This window comes from Emydura macquarii, unplaced genomic scaffold (genome assembly GCF_026122565.2).
Source record: "Emydura macquarii macquarii isolate MOO-44397 ecotype Brisbane River unplaced genomic scaffold, CSIRO-AGI_Emac_v2 contig_450, whole genome shotgun sequence".
Lineage (NCBI taxonomy): Eukaryota > Metazoa > Chordata > Testudines > Chelidae > Emydura > Emydura macquarii.
This window is the reverse complement of record NW_027130587.1, coordinates 1,866,150-1,881,041: the sequence shown is the minus strand read 5'-3', so window position 1 is coordinate 1,881,041 and position 14,892 is coordinate 1,866,150. Positions and strand designations below refer to the sequence as shown.

At 50.3% G+C, this 14,892-nt stretch overlaps 1 protein-coding gene across 1 annotated transcript; it reads right to left on the bottom strand.

Annotated features, from left to right (window-relative positions):
* Positions 1-3,110: 3,110 nt before the first annotated feature.
* On the bottom strand, positions 3,111-14,163 carry LOC137146656 (uncharacterized protein C2orf72-like). The gene is made up of 3 exons (XM_067538153.1): positions 13,581-14,163; positions 4,139-4,280; positions 3,111-3,164 (listed from the first exon to the last, which is right to left on the bottom strand). Exons 1-2 carry the CDS (start codon positions 14,161-14,163, stop codon positions 4,174-4,176), a joined length of 690 nt encoding a protein of 229 aa, XP_067394254.1. The 3' UTR covers positions 3,111-3,164; positions 4,139-4,173.
* Between the last annotated feature and the right edge of the window lie 729 nt (positions 14,164-14,892).

The window sequence follows — 14,892 nt, the reverse complement described above, 5'->3', positions numbered from 1 at the left end:
GGGTAACAGGGTATAACCAGCCAGGTGTGTGTGGTACCACAAATATACACTGCACTGGCCATGAAAGACCAGACGGGCCCAGCAGGGTGGGTGGAGCAAAGTGCTCCCGTGGGTCACAATGCTTAGACTTGCGCGCCGCTTTGGATTTCTTTGGTGGTGGAGCTGCCCAATCTGCATGCAATGTCTCGTCCTGCCTGTCACAGCTCGGGAAGATAGCACTATACTTGGAGGCGGTCCCTCTCAGGGATCCGCCCTTGTGCCCATGGCTGTGTTTCTTATGAGCAGGATGGATTTTACTTGGCACCACCGTCGGTGCCGCCTTGGCTGGCGATGGCGGTGCCGGGCGCTCCGGTGGGTCCTTTGGTGCCACTTCCGAGTGCGTATGCAGACACGCTGCATCCTCCATGCGGTGCTTACATAACCTGAGTTCTCTGGCTTCACCAGTTCGCAACGGAAAAGACCAACAAATGGAACAGCAAGTGACCATGGGGCTCTCACCAAGGCAATAAAGGCAGTGTTGGTGTTTGTCGCTCACTGAGAAGGATCTTGGGCACGACGCACAGTTCTGAAATCCGACTTATCGGGGCATAGTCCCTTGCAATGGGTAGGACGTCCTGCGATGGCTAAGGCTAACTATACTAAGAGTACGAACTATAAGTACGAATAAAACAACTATATACAGAACCAAACTACTGAAATACTTGTGCTACACAGATCAAAAATGAAGAGGAAGAGTGTTCCAACTCTGGCCGTGCGGCAGTAAGAGGGAACTGAGGGGGTGTCGAAGTGCATGGTCTCATAAGACCTCGGGCACACTACGTGGCCAACGCACGACATACACACGGGTCGTCAGCAGACTCCAAACAGGTTCAGCTCTGGTGCACCCACGTATGGAATCCATAGAGGGACCAACACTCAGAGAAAAATCCTGAGCTTTACAGCTAAAGAAAACTATAATGGGCCAGACCTTGAAGCCCTACATACACTGAGTAGCACCTTAATCCAGAGTAGATTCATTCACATCAACAGGATTTCATATGGAGTAAGACACGAAACCTGAGAAAGGGACCAAATTTTGGCCCCATATAATTGCAGAGTCTTGGTACTGATCCCATTGTTTAGTCTGGGTAACAAATCCTCCACTACCTATGTAAGCACATACAATTTTCTTATTTTTTGTGAAAGTAAATGAAGACATCTTTTAAAGGGTTAAATTAATGGGCCGTGTCACCAAATTACTGAATTAAAGAGGTGGGTGGTGCTAGCTAAACTAATTTTGGCCCCTGCAGATCACTGCCTCTTTCGAAGCACAGCTGACAGGCTACCCAAATGCACTATGTAGCTACTTAAGCCAGGCATGCACCATAGAGCCTGCCTCACAACTCTGAACACCGCTCAAAAGTTTTAACAGATTGTCAGACCAAGACTAGAACTTGGATTTCCTGGTTCCCCAGCCAATGCCTAACTCACTAGGCCACATTACCATTAAGCCACTCAAGCTATCTTTTAATGCTTTATTACATGTAGCTCGCAAATCATCTTACAAGCACAGGGAGGATTTAGTAGCTGAATTCGACAGTTGGCCTAAGTGCAGAGATTTGATACAATGACAGGCAGTTTGGTCTACTGCGTATAACATGGGTCTACTAGCAAGTTATTCAGCTTGATGTCAGGACGTTGGGTGAAAGTCTCTGGCCTGTGCTATACAGGAGGCCTGTTGGATGATCAGAATGGTCCTTTCCAGCCTTAAATCTGTACCAGAATTCTGGCCCTAGCCCTATCTTAAACTTTGTATGTAACGTTTTTTGAGTAATTTACATTGTCTATGCCCCAGTTACCCCAGCTGGACACCAGTACATATTCCCCCTAGATGAAGGAGGCACTTTGGTGAGAAAGGCAGAAAGAGTTATCCTAGGGTGTAATCCTGGCCCCACTGAAATCAAGGGCAAAATCTTTATTGATCTCAAAAGGGACAGGATTTCACCGCTGGTGTTTCCTCTCATTTTTGAGGAGTAGCCTGGACTAGTTCAGAGGGTGACAGTGAAAATTCTCCCTCACCAAGTTTCTTCTCCTTTGCCTTTATTGACATGGATTCGTGTCTAGTTTTCAAAGAACGGCAATTTTATAAACATTTTACTATTCCTTACATTGAAAACTGCCTCTTGCCTCAGCCTGTCAAGATCTACTTATGTTTTACATGTGTGGTACACTGTCCCTCTCTTGGCCCAGCATGATCACACAAAGAATCAACAGACGCTTTCCACACATTACGAAAAGGAGGCACTTCAAATGATTTAAATCTCTAGAAGCCCTCACTCAGTTTAGAATGTTTTCTAACATTTTTGAGTATTGACATTGAGATTCCATCCTACAAATGTGAAAACAAAATGGTTTGTCTTTTTAACTCCCTCCTTTCTTTTCTTACAAAGGGATCAAAGTCAGCTTTCTAATGGTTTGTAACCTTAACTATGAAGAGGCTATTTCCTCACAGTTACAAACCACACAGGATGCAGAAGATGGGTCCAGGACCCTGATCTTGATGCTCCAAACTCAGTTCCCTACAACCTGAAGTAAAAGAAAGTCATGCTTAACTCTCAGATATAGAAGGAACTTTATGTCCTCTCTAAACAAACATCTGGTCCTGTTCCCACAGAAGTCAATAACGAAAACAAAAAATCAAAACAAAACTAAGACCCAATACATCACACTGATAGGAATGGGAACAGAACTGGGTCCCAACAAAAGTCATTTATAAAGTTTGCTTAATTACAATCTATTTTTTCCCCAATATAGCCAACGCACGAGTTTTCCAGGAGATTTAACCCTATGAAAATTTGAAGGATAACAAACAAGTCTTCTTTGAGCTGGAGGGACTCAACAAAAATGTTTGACATGCCAATATTTTTTTAAAAATGATCTGTAACTCAAAAATTTTCAGACTTGGCAGAAATATTTTCCTTTGCCTTCAGAGCAAATCTGGTAACTTTCACACCAAATAAATTTTCTATGCCAAAATTCATGGTGGATTAACATAGGACTTTATAACAGAAGTTGGCTGCAACAACCTTAATTATGGAGCTCTGTATTAACACAAACACAAAACAGGAACATGGGCTGATGTATTTTATTTTGGATGACAGATGAGATCCAGATGGACAGAGGATCTGGAAAAAAATGAAAATACAAACATCAGGTTAGGCGTTAGCAGCAGTGTGTTCTAGGTAACATGCATATAACGCTATAACATATGGTTGTTCACGGCCTGAATAATGCCTATGATCACACTATTGAAGATCACACTATTGAAGAAAAACCACAAATGTACGTGTGCATCAGCTGCCTAGTGACTAATGTTAACATCTGTGTTTTGCTTAAAGAGAAAAAACACGTTGGTAAGTTTTATTTGGTTGTAATTCGTTTACTCTCCATCACATGGAAAACTTTCAGTAGCTTGAGCATAAAAGTTGTTTCACTCTTGGCTTTGGTAAGCAGGAGTAAATGTTTCCATCTTCACACTCCCCAAAACTTTGTACAGAATCCTGGAGAGTTTCAGCCCAGCTCCAGGAATAGCTGGCGGAGCTCCTGCTGTAGGTGCAACGGAGGGAGCACAAAAGATAAGCCGTAACTGTGGGGAATGTCGTGTGTGAGCAGTGATGCTGCTGCAGATTTAAGACATTCCCAACTTCAGAAACTAACGACAGAGTTTCTTTTGTACTGTACTTAAAACAGGAAGGGACATTTTCCATCAGCCTGGAACAAAGTGTTACTGAGATCGCCCCACTGGGATGTTGGGAAGGACTTTGCAAGCCACAGATAAAAGGCACTGGCCAGAGAACATATAAACTATCATGGCCACGAACAGGCCCTGAATTGTGGCAGTGTCCCTGTGATGTTAGCATGTTGCAGTCCAAGAGCCTCTGCTTTATGAGTGATGCAACAATGCATTAGTTCTGGGTGGTAACATCTAATGAACTGCTAAGCATATTTTACAGAATACAGCGAGAGTCACTTAACCAGCTTCCATCTGGCGCACAGACTCTGTTAGACAAATGGGTTTGCTAATGCGACATCGCTTTGAACAGATCGTTTTGTTAATGGCTAAATGTAACTTCAGAGAGTAGAGTCAAAGGACACCCACCTGCTGGGCAGGGAGCAGGCCGGAGGGAACCCATCTCAGATGCGAGTGTTCATATAGTGGCTTCCAATAATACCAGCGCACGCCACGCAGAGCGCCCCCAGGACTTTGAAGAGAGTGGCTCGTGAAATCCAAACAGCGTCTTCTGGGAAAGAAAATGTTATGAAAAGTTGTTAAAAAAAAAAAAAAAAAAGTGATCGATTTAGGAGCCTAAGTCCCAGTTTTCGGTGCCTCTGTGATCCACAAAACCCCCACTCAGTTTCCAAGTTTCCTTATGAGGTAGCACATTACAGCAGGCCTAGCATGGAGGACGCAAAAGTGCAGATACAAATAGCAAGATTCCTTCATCCAAAAGAAATGGTCACCCTCATCTTGCCAAGTGCACAGGGAAAAAAGCACTCTTCGCCACAGCTGCCTGCTGGGAATCCACTAGCAGCCAAAGCTCTAACACGGCCTCTAAGTTATGACTCCACAAATGATGGACACACTCCCTCAATCAGCAGGGCTGTCATAAGCCTCTCCACTTCCTCCTATTGCTTCCCCAGCCCTGTAATATAGCCTCAGCCCTACACGGTGCGAGCCTCGGTGGACAACTTTATTCCTCTGGCCCAGCGGAACTTTCTGCAATAAGGATAAAGCTCGCCTGAGCGGGAGATGGAGCTTTCGCAGGGGCTGTCGGAGTCTGTGCAATTAACTTCCCCAGGAACTAAAGGCCCTCCCACTTTCTGCTCAAAGTACAAGGAGAATTTCTTTGACGTTGCCTTCTCGAACGTAAACATCGAGCAACATGGGTATACATTTAGTGTATACAAAAAATCCAAACTGCCGCATGCCACTGCACGCCTTTCTCCCCGGTCAGGGGATGAGAGAACGGACACGTGACTGACGTTGTGAAGTTTAACGTGCAACTAGAAGGTGCTCAGATGCTGCTGTGCTAAATATGGGATAAAAGCTTACATAGACCGAGCCGTCTTCCAACACCCAATCTCCTGCCCACACGGGCCCTTTGTTCTACGGCTCCCCTGGGATTGGAAATTACATCCAATTCATCAACCGTTCAGTGCATCTTGCTGTGAACACTTGTGTGTGTCAAACACATGGACAGCAGAAATGCTTCCCACTCTACAAAGCTTGGGATGCTTAGTTGTTTGTACTGCGATAACACCCAGGGACTAGAATTAAAGATCAAAGTCCCACTGTGCCAGTAGCTGCCCAAACACAGAATGACAAGATAGTCCTGCCCCCAAAAGTGAAACCTTTATAAACCGATGTGAATGCACAGATGGCACTGTAGAACGCCGGGCAGTTCGCTCGTGTCAGTCAGCCATAAACAAATGCTAAAACCAATAACATTTCTGTGGCCAAAGGTGCCTGGGGCAGCTCCTCCTCCTTGCTGCAGTTGGGCAGCCTTCATTTGGACTCTCAGCTACGCCCCTTCCTGTCTTCAGCCAGTTTCCTTCCTGTCTCTGCAGCAGGAGGTGCAGGGCAGGAGGTGGTTGTCTGTACTGCATCTAACATGGTGAAGGCGATGGTGATGGCGGTAGTGGTTGTTTTCCGACAACGGTTCCGGCTAGAAACTCACCATTCTCCCAGCCACCCTAAAGTGGAGCTGTCCCCTCCTCCAGACACCCCAATGCATAAGGCAGAACGAACATGCTGAAGGGTTATCCCCTGCTGGCTTATCATCACTAAGGACGCAACGCCTGGAATGGATGCACGCACAGCTCAAGCAACGTGATCTTCTGTGGACGGCCTCTTCTGTACATACAGACTGGCCTTTAGGGCTGTCAGAAGCCATCAAGCCAAAGGTCAACATGTTCTGGCCAGATCAGACAATCCGTCCATAGGGCTGAATCTCAACTGGCTGTGGGGACAAGGTGCGAACCTCTCCCCAAAGCCACAAACTCCTTTGTGTGGGTAGAATGCACTTTGTGGCCTGTAGGAGCCTCTCTCATCCCAGGGGACACAATAAGGCAGGCCAGCTCAGCAGGTCCCTCAGCCTCCAAATGTTCAGTCTCATACTATGCCAGCGTGGGCTCCCTCCAGCACATGGAATTTGCAAGGAGGTCAAAGACAGCGTGCAAAATCTGCAGCGGTTACCCTCAACCCATCAGACCTGGGCACACACAGTCCAAGGGAACTTTCCTCATGCGTCTTCATTTCCCCTCCAACGCCTCACTGCAGAAATGTTCTAGAAAAGGCAAGGCAAAGTGAAGGTGGCCGTGCAGGCTGGACGCAGTCTCAGATGGCCCTGGTACAAACCAGCTCCAGTTTGCTCTAGCATGTTCAACCAGGTTGCTTGTGTTTCCAGGCCTTCCGCGCACAAAACGCATTCTCCCATCCAAACCCTGGCCAGCTCACTCAGTCAGCCTGCCCCTCGGACAGGCTCCTCGGGCAGGGTCTCACCACCCACTTGGTCTCCAGGAAAGCAGGCACCATGACGCCTCTTACAGGGGGCTTCTTTACTTCATGGTACAGGGAGAGGCAGATTAAAGGCTAGGGCTCTTCATTCCTGCGTTCTTCAGCATGGATGTGATAAATGCTTATCCCTGGTTCTTTCGGTCTCTCAGGGAATCTGTAAATGGAATCCACCCAGGAGTTCCTCCTGGTCTCTCGGTCCTTTCTCAGGACTGTGTTCCTCCCTGGAAACGTAACATGGGGCTTCGCTAGCTTTCACCTCACCCCATTTGAAATCCTGGCTAAAGCTGTCCCACCTTTACGTGGCAGTTTGGAAAGTGGCCTTCTTGGAGCCCTTTACATCTTTGAGCCTGAAGGAAGAGTCTGCCGCCTTCGTGTCTCTTTTCCTACTGAATTTTCTATCGAGTCTCAGTAGCGCGTAGTCTTGGGGTTCTTTCCCCAGGGAGTTTCCAGTTTCCGTAATAATCAAGCCATTTCCCTGCTCAGCTTTTTTGTCCTTGACTGAAAGCTGAGGAGATGCTGGCTCATGCCCTTGGTGTGAGCAGAGCTTTCAAAGCCTGCTTAATTCAAACCACCCTCTTGAGGAACGTCATTGCTCTCTTTATCCTTTCTGAAGGGCGCAAGAAGGGCACGTCAGCCTCCAGAGGGGTCATCACTAGATGTCTCGGGCCCTGCATTGCACAGTCTACATGGCTGCCAAGCCCCCACCTGCTTAAAATGAAAGCGCATCCCACCTGAGCTGTGACAGCCTCCTGCACAGAAAGACAGAGCCTTCTTCGCATGCACATCCTGAGCAAACACTGCCCATTCAACAGCTGCAGGGCACAAAGGCGCTTTTAGATACCACTACTTAGGACCACACGACTTGACGCTATCGCTCCAGAAGGGGCTGTTGGGCAATTAGCACTAGCCCCTCCACACTGTTCTTAGTGTAACTGAGAACTGCTACCCCAGAGTCTACCCCAAGGTCAACGGACCACAGAGAGAAATGAGCTATTGGGCAATTCTCCTTCGTAAGAAGAGAGGACGTCCTGGAACAGTCCCCTTCCTCATCTCGGGCTCTCTGCTCAAGCCTGCGGGGCCCTAAATAGCTCTGCAGGGCAGAAAACACAATAATAATGGGGGATTTCAACTACACATCTCCATATTGACTGGGCATATGTCATCTCAGGACAGGATGCAGAGATACAATCTCTAGACATCATTAATGAGTGCTTCTTGGGGCAGCTAGTCCTGAAACCCACAAGGGGAGAGGCAATTCTTGATTTAGTCCTAAGTGGCGCACAGGATCTGGTCCAAGAGGTGACTATAGCCGAATTGCTTGGTGATAGCGACCATAATGTAATTAAATTTAATATCCTTGTAGGAGGGAAAATAACAAAGAAACCCACCGCAGTAGTATTTAACTTCAAAAAGGGGAACTGCACAAAAATGAGGAAGTTAGTTAAATGGAAATTAAGAGGTACAGTCACAAGGGTGAAATGCCTGCAAACTGCATGGAGACTATTTAAAAATAGCGTAATAGAGGTTCAAACTAAATGTAGACCCCGAATTGAAAAAGGCAGTAAGAGCACCAAAAAATGCCACCATGGCTAAACAGCAGAGTAAAAGAGGCACTGAGGGGCAAAAAGACATGCATCCTTTAAAAATTGGAAGTCAAATCCTAGTGAGGAAAATAGAAAGGAGCATAAAGTCTGGCAAGTCAAGTGTAAAAATATAACAAGGCAGGCTAAGAAAGAATCTGAAGTGCAACTAGCTAAAGATACAAAAACTAACAGCAAAAAAAATTTTAAGTTCATCAGAAACGGGAAGCCTACAAAAGAGTCAGCAGGGCCACTGGATGATCCAAGTGCTAATGGAGCACTCCAGAACGACAAGGCCATTGTGGAGATGCTATATCAGCGGTTCTCAACTTATTTACCACTGTAGGCTGTATATGCAGCTCTCTCTGTGCTGTGTGAGCTGCATCCATAGAATATGTATACTAGCTGTATGGCCCTGCGGAGGTCACATGGGCTGCAGCTCTGTACTGATTAGGCCACAAGTGGCCCATGGGCCGCAGGTTGAAAACCACTGAGCTAAATCAATTCTTTGCATCGGTCTTCACTGCAGAGGATGTGCAGGGGAGCGGGGAGGGGGGATCTCCACACCTAAGCCATTCTTTTTAGGTGACAAATCTGAGAACTGTCCCAGACTGAGGTATCAATAGAGGAGGTTCTGGAACAAGTTGATAAATTTAACAGTAATAAGTCACCAGGACCAGATGGTATTCACCCAAGAGTTCTGAAGGAGCTCAAATATAAAACTGCAGAAGTGATCTGGAAAAGGGTGTGAACAATGACTGAGGTGGCAAAATTTGAAACAATAGTAAATTACTCAAGATAATTAAGTCCAAAGCTGACTGCGAAGAGTTACAAAGGAATCTCACTAACCTGGGTGACTGGGCAACAAAATGGCAGATGACATTCAATGTTGATAAGTATAAAGTAATGCACATTGACAAAAATAATCCCAACTATGAATATAAAATGACGGAGTCAAGAGAGAGATCTTGGAGTGGTTGTGGAGAGTTCTCTGAAAACATTTGCTCAGTGTGTAGCTGCATTCAAAAAAAAGCTAAGAGAATGTTAAGGGCCATTGGAAAAGGGACAGATGATAAAGCATAAAATATTATAATGCCGTTATATAAATCCATGCTATGCCCACTCCTCGAATACTGCATGCAGTCCTGGTTGCCCCCATCTCAAAAAAGATAGATCAGAATGGGAAAAGGTACCAAGAAGAACAACAAAAATGTTCAGGGGTATGGTACAGTTTCCATACAAGGGAGAGATTCAAAAGACTGGGACTGTTCATTTTAGGAAAGAGACAACTAACGGGTGATATGATAGAAATCTGTAAAATCATGAATGGTGTAGAGAGAGTAATAGGGAAATGTTATTTATCCCTTCACATACACAAGAACTCGGGTTCAACTAATGAAATTAACAGGCAGCAGGTTTAAAACGAACAAAAGGAAGCACATCACACAAAGCACAGTCAAGCTGTGGAACTCGTTGCCAGGGGGATGTTGTGAAGACCAAAAGTGTGACTGGGCTCAGAAAAGAATTAGATACATTCACGGAGCAAAGGTTCATCAATGGCTATTAGCCAAGATGGCCATGGACACAACCCCATGCTCCAAGCGTTTCTAAATCTCCAACTGTCAGAAGCTGGGTCTGGACAACAGGAGATGAATCGCTTGAAATTGTCATTCCCTCAGAAGCAGCTGGCATTGGCCACTGTCTGAAGACAGGATACTGGGCCAGATGGACCATTGGTCTGACTCCATATGATCTGACCCCGTTCGTATGTTCTCCATCCCTCGCTAAAACCCAACAGCCCCACCTCATGCTCAAACCCAGCAGGTACCAAACAGTGAATTGCCAACAGCCCCCTCACTCAGCAGCAAATCCTATAACAACAAACCAGGGGGCCCATGAGATGGGGGTCTGTACGATCCCACATTCCTGTTCCAAGGGGCTGATAGCACATGCAGCAATGGGGGAGCAGGTGGGGAAGCTACGAAGGCTGCTTCAACAGATACAGTCAGAGCAACGAGCGCCATGACAGGCCCCAGCCTCCTGTCGCATTATAAACACCAAAGCTACAGCAAGATGCCTTCTGAAGCAGGTTCTTCGCCAGACCCACTGTTCTGGTCTAATCTTGGCAGAATCCAGACTGTTCACCCAAGGCAAAGAGTGGGAGTCCCATTACTGGGATCATTGCTCTCGGAGGCGGCACGCAGCTCCCAAAGTGGGCCAGAGCCCAGGAGGCGTGGCAGGGTCAGCGTTACGTACATGGCACCGTCAAGCGTGCTGGGCGCTTTACAGACCCCAACCCACGGAGCCCACCAAGGTGTGCTGGGAACATCTGCCCCACACGTTAATCAGCTATATACGATATAAAAGAGCCCACATTTATTATTCACACGGAGATCTCCCCCATCTTCAGTCTGTACAGAAATAACAACAGCCGATGAAAATAAAATGGCAGTGACCTAATGCCCCGAATGCCCCGCTTCCTCATCCTGCCCTCCAGCGTTTCCCCACTCACTCCTCCATCCACTGCTCCCACATGCTCCCTGGCGTTCACCCCCATCCATCCATACCATCCTGCTTCCCATCTGTGGCCAAGCTCCGCTGCAGGGCCTCAGAAGCTCGGCAGGCGGCTCTCATGATGGCCAGTTTCCCCCGTGGCCGGCCTGGAATGAAGACTTCCACCTCCACCTGCACCTCCTCCAGCTCCAGCTTCTGTGCCTGGCCCTGCTTGCCACCCCGCTTGTCCCGTTTACGTGGCTGTCTAGGGAAGACACCCTGGAGCAGGTTCTCCATCAGCTTCCGGGCCTCTGTCTCCTCTTCCTCCTTGGGCTGCATGATAACTCCCACCAGGGCAGCTGGGGCTCTGCGGCTAAACTTCTTCACTTCCCTCAAGACCTTCTGGATCTCGGCCTGTTTGCCCCGCAGGGAGGAAGCGCAGCACAGGAAGAAGATGAGCTGAGATTGACTGTTGCTAGTACCAGGCTTGGCCCCGGGCTGTGTCTGGGTCACAGCCATCGCTGGGCTGATCCCTGGTTTGCAGGCATCTGGGAACAATTCCTGGACAAAAGCTGCCATCAGAGCCCGGGTGTCCTTTCCTTCCAGAGACTCCCCAACCAGCAGCACCTCTGGCTTCCCCCCAACCTTCTCTATCAGAACCTGGAAATCCTTTAGGATCTGCTCCCCAGAGCCAGTGGCAGCAGCAGGGGTTTTCTTTGACACCTGCCCCTCATTGTCCATGTCCTGTTACCGTGAACTCTCCTGCCCTCTGCTTGCCTAATGCTGAAGGAATCACAAATTACACTTTCCTGCTATGTCACAATATACCACCTTACCATGCCTCACCCCTCCCGGGGGCACAGCCCCATCCATGGCTTGGACCGCAGACACAGGCCACTATACTGTAAGGGATTATACATATATTCAGTGGATGTTTCAGCAGTCAGCTGTCATACAAACATCTCCAACCGATAAGCATAGTTACATGCACATGTAACACAAAGCACGTATGATTAAAGCGCCACTGCCAACTAGACAGAAGAAAGCTCTGCTTCACAAGTGTGCTGCCAACGAAGGAGTCTAAATTGCTCTGGTGCCAGCATGACTTTTCCTACCTGTTTTGACACCCCTTTAAGCAAGAGCATGAATGTGTGCAAATTAACTAAGGCCAATTCTGGGATTGTCTGATTTACCCCAGGCACAGTCCCCCTCTATACGAAAGAGAGTTCATCACAATAGTGGTAAATCCCAACATAAAGGTCTTGTAGGAAAATTAGGGGTAAAACTCAATACAATTAGAAGGCTGTAAAGGGACATTTCAGTTTCATCCTGAATTTTGGGCATAGGACTGCATAATAATTTTGAATAATTCACATATTTGGAGTCTGGAAAATCAAGCTTTTGACCATGCTCCAACCTTTTGATGGGCAGCTGAGTGACCTCTAATGTCTCAATCTCAGACTCCCCATCACTGTCTTCAAATCAAATTAAATGCTGCCTGAAAGACCATGAACAAAGAGTGATGATAAAAGTTATAAGTTGTTGTTTGTGGCGGTGCCAGAGGCTTGAGGGTGTAACATCTTCATTAATGACCTGGGGAAATGGATAAACTCTCCGTCAATTCCATGTGCCGAGCGCACTAACCAGAGAGCTGGGAAGGCCAGGACCATCTCCTAATGGTGAGACTGCCATACAAAGGACACATACAAAGCAAACAGGCTCAGTCCTATTTCACGGGTCCGAAGAACAGAATCCTCACACCCCAGTTCACAGGAGCTAGATCACGTCTCCGGAGTGGTCACTACATCAGGGTATGGGGCAAGAGTAGAAGCCAGGAACCTGCTTCCCTTCATGGACCTATGATTCATGCAGTCCATGGACACACTGGCCACATCCTCACCTCTTGCCATCACCCTCCCTCAGAGCCTGTCATCACTAGGAAGCATCACTGGGTTCACAGACTGTTTTTAGCAATCACACTAGGTAAAATGCTGGGCCTGGCACTGGGCAGTACAGACAAGGTCAAGCTGCATTCAGCATCTTGTCAGCTGGTGTGGAGTTAACCTGGCTCTTGGTGGAGCGTAGCCATGACTAGATGACATGATGCCGAACACAACCTGTTCTAGTCTACACGGACCACTCGGCATCACGTCAGCTAACTTGGAGTTTAACACTCCAGCTGAAATACGATTCCATTCCCATCAAAGACTGGCCCATGTTCTAGGAATCGCAGCATCCCAGAGATACAGCCTGGCGGACTCAGAGATCTTGCTGCTACAGGGTGGTGAAAGAAACAAACAGCAGATCCCGCGAGGCAGCCCTGCTATGGGGCGTCAGCAGAGAGCAGTGACGGGGTAGAGAGTCCAGGGAGATTTTCAGTTCCGTATCCAGGTTACAGTGGCACACGCCTAGAGCATTTCCGTCAGCCTGGGGATCACCCACTTTGTCTCTTGTGGAAATTAGTGCTTTGAGGATGAAATTGATGACGACTGACACTCTGCCCTTCCCAGCACCTTCCAGCTAAGGGCAGGGCCACACCTCAGCTGCTACAGGGACATAGCCCCAGCGCTGCAGCCGGGCCACCGTCGCGCCACAGGGTGAAGATGCTTCCTACATCCACTGATGTAGATAATCCATCTCCCTGAGGCGGAAGGCAGGTGGATGGGAGAATGGCCTGTCTACACTGGGTGGGGGTTAGGCTGAGATACGGACCGGGCTCGGGGTGTCCAATTTCTCACTGCCATGAGCGACTCCGCTAGGGTGGGCTAGTATTTCTGTGTAGACCGGGCCCCAAGTGCTTCCCAGGGGCGCCTGACCCAGGCTATGGGCGTCACCAGGGAGAGCCCGGCCAGGTGCCAGGCCCCAGCCCCGCCCGGGCACTACAGGCCAGCCACGGCCTCACGCACCAGCCCTCAGCTGGCCCCTGGACCCGGGCCCGGCCCCCGCCGCACCTGGCTCTTCCCGCAGGGCCTGGCAGGCGGCTCTCTTGACCTCCAGGGCGCCCTCGGGCCGGCCGGGCCGGAAGACGGCCGTGTGCACCTCGACCGGCGGCGCGGCGCCCGGCGGCTGGAAGACCTCGCCCAGCAGCTGCTCCAGGCGGCGCCGCGCCTCCGCCTCCTCCTCCGGCCGGGGCTGCACGATCACCCCCACCAGGGCGGCGGGCGCGCCGCGGCTCTGCTCCCGCACGCCCCGCAGCACCTCCCGCAGCCGCTCGGCCCGGCCCCGCAGCGAGGGGGCGCGGCAGAGGAAGAAGATGAGCTGCCCGTGCCCGTGCCCGGCCGCGGGGGCGCCCTGCGCCGCGGGGCTGCCGGGGTCGGGGCCGGGGCCGGTGCCCCCGCGGCTGGTGGCCCGGTGGGCCACGGGCAGCACCTCGTGGGCGAAGGAGCTGAGGGCGGCCTGGGCGCGGCCCGGCTCCCACGTCTCCCCGGCCAGCAGCAGCACCTGCGTCCGCTGCACCACGGCCTGGAACTCGCCCTCCGGGCTCGCCCCGGCCTCGGCGGCGCCCGCCGGCCCCGACTCCTCCTGCCGCTCCATGGCCGCCCGCCCGCCGCTGGGCTGGGGCCGCGGGGCGACGAGCCGCCTCCCCGGCCATGTCACAATCGCCCCTCGCCCGGCCCGGCCCGGCCCGGCCCCGCCTCACACCCCGCGCCGCAGGGGCTATTGGCGCCTCCCGCCGGCGGCAGCCCCGAGCCCTCCGGCCCTGCCGTAGGGTTGATCCCCGCTCCTTGCCTCGGAGCCCCCCATGCGGACCTGCAGGTGTGTCCAGGGCCAGACGCAGCTAAGCTGGTGCCTCCTCCACTGGCGAACGTGTGTCAGGCGCTGTGCATACATGCAGGCACAAGCCCCTCCTGCGTGGTGCATGCCAGGTGGGGAACACTGGAGGAGGAGCCGCCACCCCTGCAGTTCAGCTGCCCACCGCTTTCCTGCTGGCATTCGGGCCACTTACCCCGGCAGAAGCCCTGGAGACTGCAGGAAGAATGTCTGGTGACGTCTGGCAAAGGACCCCTGATCCTCTTCATAGCTCAGATCCTTGATGTCCATCAAAGGAGTTACTGGATACCACAGGTCTTCCAGGCGCCAGCCCACGGGTTGAGGTGCACGCGCTCATCTTCCGGCTGAGCTGGCCCGAGGGGGCCCTGGAAGTCCAGAAAGCTGCGTGAGAGGCCCTGAGGGAAAAGCCAGGTGCCCGGGTCTTAGGCCCCTTTGGGAAGCACCCTCGGGCCCAGTCTGCACATAAATACTAGACCAACGTAGCTGTGTTAC

Coding starts and splice junctions, on each gene's coding strand:
- LOC137146656 (XM_067538153.1), bottom strand. CDS start 14,163: ATGGAGCGGCAGGAGGAGTCGGGGCCGGCGGGCGCCGCCGAGGCCGGG. Junction 4,281..13,580: donor GGCCCTGCGGGAAGAGCCAG/GTGCGGCGGGGG, acceptor TTTCTTTCCCAG/AAGACGCTGTTTGGATTTCA.